Raw genomic sequence first — 11,504 nt, forward strand, 5'->3', positions numbered from 1 at the left:
ACCAGGATCCATTTCTAAGAACCGTCACTGACCTGTGGGCTCTTGGAAGGCAGACTGCGCCTGTCCTGCTCTCTGCTGAGTCCAGTGATGGCACACAGCCCAGCACAGGGAGCTTCGCAGATACATCGTGCACAAGTAAGATCAACACCCCCACATGTAGTAAAGGCACTTGTATGAGAAAGTTCACTGCAGAGTTGCTTGTGAATAAGAGAACTGAGAAACAGTCTCCAGGCCAGCACAGTGTGTGGATAAAGCACCACAGTGCAGCCGTGCAATGAAGTAATGAGGAATCACTTAAAAAACATGATTGAAACAAATCAACATGAACTAACATGGTACGTGCCCATCACACACACTTCACTCTGAGAGAATGCTATGAAACAAACAATCTCATTCAGTAATATCTTGGCTGTAAACAAATAAAAGAAACATTATTGAAAGATTTACACCAACTGGGAAAAGTGGTTGTTGTTGTTGTCAGGTGCTGACTCATAGCAACACTACGTACAACAGAATGAAACAGAGCCCAGTCTTGCGCCATCCTCATGATCATTGTTATGCTTGAGCCCATTGTTTTAGTCACTGTGTCAATCAATTTCACTGAGGGTCTTCCTCTTTTTTGCCGACCCTCTACTTTACCAAGCATGATGTCCTTTTCCAGAGACTGGGCCCTCCTGATAACATGTCCAAAGTTCATGAGACAAAGTCTTGCCATCCTTGCTTCTAAGGAGCATTCTGGCTGTACATCTTCCAAGACAGGCTTGTTCATTCTTCTGGAAGTCCATGGTATATTCAGTATTCTTCACCAATGCCATAATTCAAAGGTATCAATTTTTCTTTGGTCTTCTTTATTCATTGTGCAACTTTCACATGCATATGAGGCAACTGAAAACATCATGACTTGGGTCAGGCTCACCTTAGTCCTCAAGGTAACATCGTTGCTTTTTAATACTTTAAAGAGGTCTTTTGCAGATTTTCTCAGTGCAATATGTGTAATGCAAAAGTGGTTGTGTCCTGGAAATGGAATTGGAGCAGGACTTAACGCATATTATTTTATACAGGTTTGTAATGCTGGTCTTTTACAATTAATGCGTTTTCTTGTGTGACTTTAAACACAACAGGTAAAACCATCTTATAAGAACCAGAAGACCTCCCAGGCCCTTAGGACCCAGAGCCCAGGCCTCCCTCCAGTCCCTTCCCCTTCACTGAGTCTCCTCTGAGACAAGCCTTTGTGATTCTGTCTACATCCTTGTGGAAGGAAGGCACCAGCCCCCAGAGAGGGATGTATCTTCCTGAAGCTCCCACATCAGGTGGGGACAGAGTGATGCTCTGTCTGCCAGACACTTACAGAGTGAGCACCTACTGTATGCAGACCTGTGATTGACAGGGGACAGTCCTTGCTCTCCAGGAATGCACCATACAGAGGATATGGGGAGGAGGACAGAAGAGACCAAAATGATTGCAGGACGATATTGAACAAAAACTTCTCGAGTTGTTTGAAATGGTTAATTTTATGTTGTGTGAATTTCACGTCAATCAAAAAACAAAAACTACTTAGCACAGTTAACTTTTCCTTCTGCACTTTTCTAACTGTCCACCAGAGGGCGGAAAAGCTACTCCGCAGCCTGGAGTCCCGCACATCCCTCCCGCAAAAGAGGGCTGCTGACCCCTCAGCATTGTCCACAGCCCAGCAAGGTCTGAGCCTCACCAGCGTCACCTCAGTCCACAGTCCTCACTCTCGACCTTCCCACACACAGGACTCTGTCAGCAACACCATCCAGCCGCGTTCTCTCGCGTGAAGGCCATTCCCTCTGCACCAGGTTTCACCCCTTCCTTTGATAACCTCCATTCAAGCTCAGGGCTCAGCCAGAAGATCATTTCCCAGGGGAGCACTCTGTGACCCCCAGACCAGCTCAGATACTTGCCCTTCATAGCCTGTGACTCCATTTTAATTACCTTATTAGTTCCAAACACATCTGTCTTGTACACTGTGGAATCCCAGTGCCTAGCCCAGTGCTGACACATAACAGATTCTCAACAAATACTGGTTAAATGGAGGAAGACAAAGTACACATCACCTCACCTGCTGACTCCTGATGGTAGAGCACAATCTGTGTAGACCCAGGGCACTGGTGTCCAATGGGAGAAGCCAGCAAGTGCCCGCTGCTGTCCTAGGGACATGGGGCTTTTACCTCCCATAGTGTCATGGGGAGGACAGGGGCCTCCTAACTGTGAGAGATCAGACCGGATTAGCTACCATATAACTGACCACACACTCTGATCTCTAACTTGTGAGTGACGTCAAGTCACCCAGCAGGCCTGGGATGGGAGCCTCTGTGCTTCCTCTTCACCCAGGGAGACCTGACCTGGAACCAAACTCTAGACCCGAGATCCCAGAGAGTTACCACCAGGGAGGACTGAGCCCCAGCCTGACCACAAAACAGTCGGGGTGCCACTCCCCAACCCTGAGGTTCACTACTCTGTGGGGAGGCCTGTCTCTGGCCCCCGAACCATCTCACTAGCACCAAGGGGTCCTAGGGATGAGGAGGTCACCAAGCCAAATGGGGACAGGATAGCACAGGATCTGCCTTTGCTCCTACCTCAGAGGGGCTGAGGGCCCACGGGGGCCTCCCTCCCCTGCCAGTAGCCTCACAGATCCCTGAGTCCCAGGTGGAAGCTGCTCCAGTGCCTAGGCCCTGTGGGGAGGATTCCAGTGGACAACAGAGAAGGACACAGGTGACCTTAATGCAATACCCCAGCATTGTGAAGGAGGGAAAAACAGAGCAGTGAGGCACCAGCCTCCCAGGCCACTGCCTACTCTTTCAGTGTCAGATACCTCACCAGGCCCTTCCTTTTAAACCTTGGGGTCAGAGAGCTCCTCCCAGGGTGCACATCTGCCTAGGAGGACAGTCCTCCTGACACTGGAACCAGGGGTCCTCTGGACAACTCACATCCCTGGGCTCACCTGTGCTTGAGTGGATTCAGGGTAGCCTGCGGACCCACAGTGAACAGGACCCCAGGCTGACCCTCAGCCAGGTGGTCAGAGCCCAGCTCTGTCTAGGGTCAGGCCCAGGTCATACACTTTGGACAGCATCCCCGGTGCACCAGACAATGGCCACAGGTCATCTTGAACCCTACAGGGGGCGAAGTAACACAGGAAACAGAAATTATTTCCCCTGAGAAATGAAACTGGCTTTTGGTTAAGGAGGTGATGATGAAGCCTGGTTTCCACCCTTGGCTCCAACAGACCTTCTGGGTCCCTCCTAAGTGTCAGCTCTGTCCTAATCCTCATCCTGGAGCTCTGGAGCCCTGTGCTGTAGGGGTTTCCTGTGCAGTTCCCCACTCCCTACTTGGGCACATCCATGGGGAAAGCAGGGTGGCCACAGGAAAGTCAGCTGGGCAGAGGACAGAGGTCACCTAGGACAGTCAGGGAGAACACGGACAGGCTTTGAGCCACCACTCAGCCACACAGGCCCCAGAGAGACAAGGTCTCCCTGAAACATCTCTCTGAGGAGATGGAGCCCACTGCCTCCCAACCTCCCAGGACCAATCCTCTCTCCTCAGGGCACCCATGAAACCTCCCCCTTCAGTCCCCCGGAGCTGTAACTCCCTCCTGGACTCCCACATCCTATGTCTCTGTCCCTGGAAGCAGAGGCCAGGTTGGTCACACCAGAGGGAGAAGGCTGGTCCCTCTCACCCATTATCACCCAGCTTGACCCTTTCAGCCATGTCTACGACCTTTTGCAGGAAGTAAATCCAATCTTCCTAGTGCGGTTGAGGAGCCTGGTAGCTCAGTGGTTAAAAACTTGGCTGATAACTAAAAGGTCAGCAATTCGAATCCACCAGCCAACCCTCAGAAACCCTATGGGGCAGTTCTACTCTGTCCTACAGGGTCACTATGAGTAAGATTCAACTCAACAGCAACAGGTTAGTGCAGTTGAGAACACTGAAAAACCTGGACAACCAGTGGGTTTCTGTGTCACATGAGAAATCATCCCTGGGTTAGGGGACCCCAGGGGCTCCTTTCCTGGTGTTCACAGACCCAAGACCAGGAAATAGCAGAGGCCAATGCTGATGTGGGCAGGTCACTGTTAGGAACAGAAGTCCCAGACAGCCTGGGTATTCCAAGAGTGGTCCATAGGCAGAATGATCAGCACCACCTAAGAGCCTGGTAGATGCACTCTCAGGCCCACCTCGCACCCACTGAGTCAGAAACCGCATTTAACAGGATCCTCAGACTCTACATATACATGCGAGAGGGTGAGAAGCCCGCCCCACCACACGGATCGCTGGCTCTCATCCTGCATGGGCATCATCAACATTACTTCAGCTGCTGAAGCAGAATTTCTAAGGCATCACCTGAATACCAGGCTTCTTTGACAATTTCCACAGATGATCCTGATGCACAACCAGGTGACATCCCCTGTGACAAGAGTACCTGATATAGCTCCTAGGCTCCTGCTGTAAAGGGAAAAGCCAAATGGGGTTAAAGAGAACTGCAGGGGAGAGCTGACTATGCACCCTGACACAGAGCTCTGGAAAATGCCCAACCCAGGAGGCTGATGCCCCTAGCTTTGTGTCCACCCCAACAATAGGCGTGGGTGGGGTAGGAGAAGGATCAAGGCTGAGAAGGCCAGGGGCAGCAACAGTTTCCAGTGAACCTAAATGCAGACAGAAATGAAAAGGAAAGAATGGAACTTAGGGACCAGAAATGAAAGAGGAGGGGAGGAGAGAGGCTATCTAGGGGAAACCCCACTGTCCCCCCCCCACACACATGACCTGCAGAAGCTCTACCCCAGGAGGAGGCTCACTGCAGAGGGAGGAAGGACAGCAGAGCAGACGTGCCTGGGACACCAGCCTTTGTATTTCTGGAGCCAGAGTTCTTCCCCACAGAGGGAGCACAGAGGAGGCAGCAGAAACCCATGGAGCCTCCCTCAGCCTCTCCCCACAGAGGGCGTGTCCACTGGCAGGGGTCCCTACTCACAGACTAGAGGGGAGGATTCCTTGGGAGGATAGGGGGAGCAGAGGCTGGCTTGGGTCTCCTAGGAGAAGAAGCCTCTGGGGGGTGACAGGCAGAAAGCTCCCTGTGGAGCGCCAGTGGAGAGAACACAGAAGAGAGAAGAGGGCACATCAACAGAAAGTGTCATTGAACCGGAATTGGTAAGAGGGAGTAAAACCGCAATTGCTGCATGTCTTCCAGATTAATTATCTCTCAGCACAATGGTTAAGAGCTCAGCTGCTAACAAAATGGTCGGGCAGTTGGAATCCACCAGTTGCTCCTTGGAAACCCTATGGGGCAGTTCTACTCTGTCCTATGGGGTCGCTATGAGGCAGAATCCTCTCCAAGGCAGCAGACTTAGGGCAAACGATAAATTGTGAAATGCCTACCAATCTCAGAAATGGGCAAATAAACACCAGGACTTGGAGGGGCCCTAGGAACGTTCACTGATTCCTCCCCCAGGTATTTGCAGACCTGTCTAAGCACTAGGTTTACAACACACAACGAAACAAGTGCCTGCCTTCATGGAGCACACATCCAGGGTAGAGGGAAGAAAGACAAGCAAATTTAGACCTGCCTGGGATGTCAGGGGTTGATAAGCACCATGGAGGACACAGAGGTCAGAAGGTGAAGACAGAGGGTCTGTAGATGAGGCGTCCCTGAAGGCAGCTCCCAAGGACACCACCTAGTGTGAGCAGGTGCCTGAGGGGAGTGAGTGAGTAAGTGAACCATGCAGACACCTGGGAGAGAGTATTAGAGAAAGAGGTAATAACAGGGTCCAAGGCACAGAAGTAATGTTGACTTGGGAAGCACACACACCCCAGATCCAAGGGCTGAAAGAGACCTGCTCAGACTCAAGGGCCCCAACTTTCCACCCCAATACAATTGTCCAAATGCTGATTGATTTCTCTCTCTTCCCTACTAGTCTCACTTTTAATCTTCTGGAAGACATCCATCACAGCTCAACTCACTGTTGAATCCATGCCATCCAATGCTGCCAAAAGAAAGGATGTTCTACTTCTCCACAATCCACCAGCAGATCCTTTAATCTATATCTGCTACAAATGGGAAAGTACAGACAACAACAATAAAATTGTATCATGCCTACCACTAGATCAATCATATACTCCAGGGCCTGCACACAGAGATTGAGAGACAATGTACCCCAATGAGTCCCAGCTGTTCCAGAATGTCACCCTGGAGGACACACGAATGTACAAATTAAAAATGACAAATGATAACAATGAGATATTATCTGGACAGATCCACATATACCGCAATTCCTCTCTGACATCTGGGCATGGGGTGGGGTTAATTCTACTTTAAAGATAAGGGTTGACAGGCCTGGACTCTTTGCAGTGCCTATACCCCCCTCTGCATTCCATACTTGTGTTTTGAGCATTTAGATCAGAATTCCCTTCCCGAATCCAGACCCTGCAGATTTCCACAGCAGAGTGAAGGAGACTCAGATGGAGAGTAACTCAGCAGGGGAAGATCACTTGGTCCATCCTCCCTGGGCTTCTTCCTGTGAACATGGTTCTGAAAAACAGCCTAGAGGTCAGGTCCTGGCCTGAGGGGCCCTGGGATCCTCACAGAGCAGATCAGCACCAGGAAGTCCCTTCCCCAGGCCCTGTCCCAGGCCTCCAGACTCCAGGTGATCCTGAGGAGCCTGCAGCCAGGGTTGCATCTTGGCCTCCACGACAGGTCTGATAGAGAGGAACAATTTACTGATTGCCCGAGTCCCAGAGCACTTGGAGCTGGTGACAAGCCAGGGCTCAGCCCCAAGAGCTATTCTGGATAGCTGAGTCCTTCCCCTGAGACTCAATTTGGAGACCACAGATGGCCATGGGCCCCTGGCCATTAGCTGACTACCATGGGGAAGTTAAAAGACCCTATAGGAAGGCCAGGGAAGAAGATGCCACAGGCAGCTCCTTTTCAACCTGAGAGTGCCCTCTCCTTGAGGCAAAAGATAATAGACTCCATTTATTTGGTTATTTGGGCCCCTTCTCTGTACCCAGCTTTAGGTCAGATAATTGTGAATATTTTCAGGTTAATTCACAGACAACCTTGCAAGCCAGATACCCCTAATCCTTTCTCTGGAGAGATTTTGTTGGGCGGTGGGGAGGAAATGGGGGTGTCAGAGCAAATGAATGCTTAATCTGGTTTTACTCTAGAACTAAATTACTTCCACAATCATTCAATGCCAGGCATGTCCAGGCCTCCATCCCCAGAGAGCAGATCCACACGCTCCCTGCACTGGAGTGAAAATATTTATGTTTGTTTATTGATGTGTTGTGTGTCCCTCCCACTGGAGCATAAAGGAAAGGACTTTAATGTCTCACTCCCCACTGCACACCCTGCAGCTAGCACAGACCCTACATGTAACAAACTCTCAATTACTCTTCGATAAAAGAAGGAAGGAGGGAATGGTGAGAGAATTAATGGTCCATAATCTCTTCAGAGACTGGACCCTTCTTGCAGGTTCCTTGGACGTTCAGCCACCCTGGCTCCCCGGCCTCTAGCTGACTTGAGACCCATGTTCCTTCCTTCTAACTGCCTGTTCCTAAAGCTACCCCAGGAGTCGGGTCTCATGATGACTCTGGTGCTGCTCAGTGGAGAGGGTTTCAAGATGTGCTGGACCTGCTTCTGGGTCACCTGGGAGCCCTTGGATCTTTGGGTCTGTGAATTCATGAACCCCAACTGCTCACTGCCACAGACATTTCTGACTCTGCCTGTTCCTTCCATGTCCCTCATCTTCCTCCTCCTTCATTCCAGTTGGCACTGCCCTGCTCTACACAGTTCCCTCCACCACTTAACCCTCCCCCAGATACTGACTGTCCTGTTGTCTTCCACCAATACTGTGGCCAGGCTCACCCTTCCCAGGAAACAGTAAAAGACCAAGAAATCAGTCTAAGCATCAGCCCCTGAGAGGGCTCCACAACCAACCAATGTACCCAAGACCCCAGGAGAAAAAGCTTCCACTGTGCCCATGTCCAGGGTTCTTCCCCTTAGTGGTACCAACACATGGGACAGGCCAAGCAAGGTGGATGTGCACCTCCTTGATTCACTTTCTGCACTGAACTAACCAGGAGTGAAAGGCAAGGGAATAGGTCTGCAGTCCCCAAAGCACAGAGACACATTTTATGCGTTTTACTCATGATTCACATCCTTGTCCTTGGTGTGAGGCTCACAGTTCCATTCTGAGAACTTCCTCCAGGGAGGAGCTTCCAGACCACGTACTGTTGACTACATTTACTCTCTATTCCACAGGCACAAGTGTCCCTCATCACAACACCTTGGTCATGAGGTTGGAGTCCTCTCAGAAGGGAGATGCATGAGCCACTGTTGATTCAGTCAATATATCTCTGTGGCTGACAGCCAGGCTTCTCCTGGTCTCCCCGAGTGTTATTCTGCTCATCACACCCTGTCCGCAGGCCAGGCTGCCCTGTCTCCTTAGGTATAAGGACAATGAGAAGTCCCATCCTTAACCATCTCCAGGATATCCTTGAAAAGGGAGGCCTCAGAGAAAATACAACTGGGCTGCAGAAGGCAGAATTGTGCAGCTGAAGGGACCTCAGCCAGCACAGGTTCCAGGTGAGGAAACAGAGGTTGATCAGGCAGTCAGCTAGTCAGTTTGGACCAATATGATCAAACTCTAGTTATTATTGTTGCTTTTGTGTTATTTTGTAGTAGTTTCATAACATCACTCGTGAGATCTGAAGGGAAGAAGGGAAGCATTCTACAGTCCTCTGTGGAGACTCCTCCCCATTGTGCCCAACTCTCCATGAGGAATCACTGACAGGGATCGCTTTTCTAAACTAACATAATACATAATTCCTACTAATATGATCTCTTTCCTCCTTTTATATTGTGACACCTCAAAATTCCCTCTGATCAATTCTGTCCCCTTAGCAGGACCGCCTCTCTCTCCCCACCCAGGAAATCTCTGATCTCAAAGACTTCAGCATCTTCCTTTGATCATAATGTGATCCTTGCTGGACTTCCAGCTTGGCCTAAGATCTTCTAGTGTTCACTAGAAATTTATTCTTCAGACAATTGGCCTCAGATCTTTGAACCATTAATAACAATTTTCACATTTGGAAGATATTTAATCAAGTTTATACCCATATTCACTAAACACAAATGGTCCATGAGGGCCAGATTCTCCTCAAGTTCATGCTCCCCACTTTCCTCCAGGGCCCGCTCTGCATTTGGAACCATCCACATGTATTTCAGGAAAGACAAACATGCTCCTCAGGTGCCCTCAGCCATGGGAGAAGGGACGCTAAAGACCAAGGAGAGAGCAGGGTTCTGTTTCCAAACCAACCACCTCCTGTCTCCTCATGCTATTCTAGATCATTCCTTGGACTTGGCTCTGTCCTTTATGGAGCCATGGCATCTTGTCAGTCACCATCAAACGCTGTAAAGAACTGCCCCCCAGGGCCTGACCACTGGTCTTGCTACAGGTCTTCCTCGCTGTAATTTCTGCTCATGACACCCAGTCTCCAGGACAGGCTGCCTCATATCCTCAGGTTTAATGACAATTAGGAGTCCTGTCATTGCCCACATCTAGGGTGTCTTTGAACAAAAAGTTGTATTTCAGAGAAAAAACACCTGATGTGGGCAATGTAGAATTGTGCAGCTGGAGGGACCTCAGCAAGCACACGTTCCAGCTGAGGAAGCTGAGGTCGGTCAGGTAGTCAGCTGGTCAGGGAAGAGCCCAGGAGAGGCCCTGGGTAATCTCTGATCCCCAGACCTGTGACTTTCCATGAACAAACACTGCTACTTCATTAACATTTGAGAAAGTCTGTGCTTTTTCCCAGAGATAGAATAAGGCAGGTAGGTCTGACAATCTCTGAGCACTCAAATTGTCAGGCATTTATCTTGTAATACAGAGATCTGCTATGTATTTTAAAGACACCAGGTTAGCTGAGAGAGATGCATTGCCAACCCTGAATGAAAGGTGCCTTTAGTGGAATCAAAGATACTAAATGGGGTAATATTCTCTCTGTTATCTGACAGCGGAATTAACCACACCCTTCATCACCAACAGCAGCTCCAACTCCATGGAGGACCAGGACTCTGTTATATTAACGTGTGACCCTGAGACTCAGAATACAACCTACCTGTGGTTGATAAACAATCAGAGCCTCCCAGACAGTGACAGACTGGAGCTGTCCTCGGACAACAGGACTCTCACTATATACAATGTCACAAGGAATGACACAGGACCCTATGAGTGTTGAACCTGGAACCCAGTGTATGTCCTCCATAGTGACCCATTCATCCTGAATGTTCTCTGTGAGTAAGCTCTGTTCCCATATGGTACAGGCTGCTGGCCCAAACCCACACTGTCAGAGCCAGGCCACGTCAGTCTTCTCAGGTCCGAGTACACTGACCCTCAGCCCCTGGACACCCAAGCTGGCCATGAAGTCCTTTCCCTGGCAAATCTGAGCAGGCCCAGCCATGCCACCAGACGAGGAGGGGAGGGGTTGCTCCTGTGTTGAGATGCTTGGGGTCAATACCTGGGATAGGGGAAACTGGTTGATGGTCTTAGATCAGGATCAGAGAAGTCAGAGGGTTAGTGTGTGGGACTTTTTAAAACAAGGCTCAGAGGGATGCTGTGGCCCTTATCAGGCCAGGAGCTTCCCCTTCCCTCTGGTTACATCACAACATGCCTTTATTTTGTTTGCTCCGGATGGTGCAGACACCCCCACCATTTCCCCCTCAGGCTGGCATTACCCTCCAGGGACCATTGTTACCCTCTCCTGCCAAACAGCCTCCAGCCCAACAGCACAGTGTTCTTGATTTATCAGTGGGAGTCTCCATCAACCCACACAAGAGATCTTTATCCCCAACATAGCACTGAATGATAGTGGATGCTAGGACTGCCTCATCCATAACTCTGCCACTGGCCTCAGTAGAACCATGACAAGACTGTAACAGTCTCTGGAAAGTAGCTCCCTGGAACTCTCGCAATGAGCTCAGGGGTGGATGTCTGTCTGGTTCTCAGAAAAAATCCTGGAAGAAGCTATTTCCCAGCCTATGTCCCCTGGGCACACAAAAATCCCAAATTCTATCCCTGAGCATTCAACTATTTCTGTGCAGAATATTCCTTCCCTTGCTCTTCTTATTTCTCAGGGCAGACCTTGGGTCCAGCCTAGAATGCAGGAAGGTGGTTCTCTTAGCCCCAGATAGTTATTTGGAATGGGAGGGGACTCCACAAAGGGTAGGGAAGAATGTTTCCAGAGTCAAGTTGCTCCTCTCCATCACTAACTGTCATCTCAGTTTTTGTTCACAGATTCCATGTGCTACGAGGAACATACAAGGCTGTGGAAAAAACTCATGCTTTTCCCCCGAAGAAGAGGACAGAATAGCCACCAGTGGGGTGACAGGCAGGACAGGACTCTGCCTTCCTGCTCTGCTACCTGCCTTCCCCTGGTGCACTGACCCTGTTCTGACACCACTGGCGATTAGACCAGTGAGTACAGAGGGGTGCACATGA

General features: G+C 49.9%; 1 protein-coding gene across 1 annotated transcript in view; it reads left to right on the forward strand.

Annotated features, from left to right (window-relative positions):
* LOC126086293 (carcinoembryonic antigen-related cell adhesion molecule 5-like) overlaps positions 1–10,245 on the forward strand; it is a 57,469-nt gene extending 47,224 nt beyond the window's left edge. The window contains 1 exon segment of the mRNA XM_049902446.1: positions 10,022–10,245. Within this exon segment, the coding sequence (XP_049758403.1) occupies positions 10,022–10,245 (224 nt within the window).
* The last annotated feature ends 1,259 nt before the right edge of the window (positions 10,246–11,504 follow it).

Source organism: Elephas maximus, chromosome 11 (assembly GCF_024166365.1).
Source record: "Elephas maximus indicus isolate mEleMax1 chromosome 11, mEleMax1 primary haplotype, whole genome shotgun sequence".
Taxonomy (NCBI): Eukaryota; Metazoa; Chordata; class Mammalia; order Proboscidea; family Elephantidae; genus Elephas; species Elephas maximus.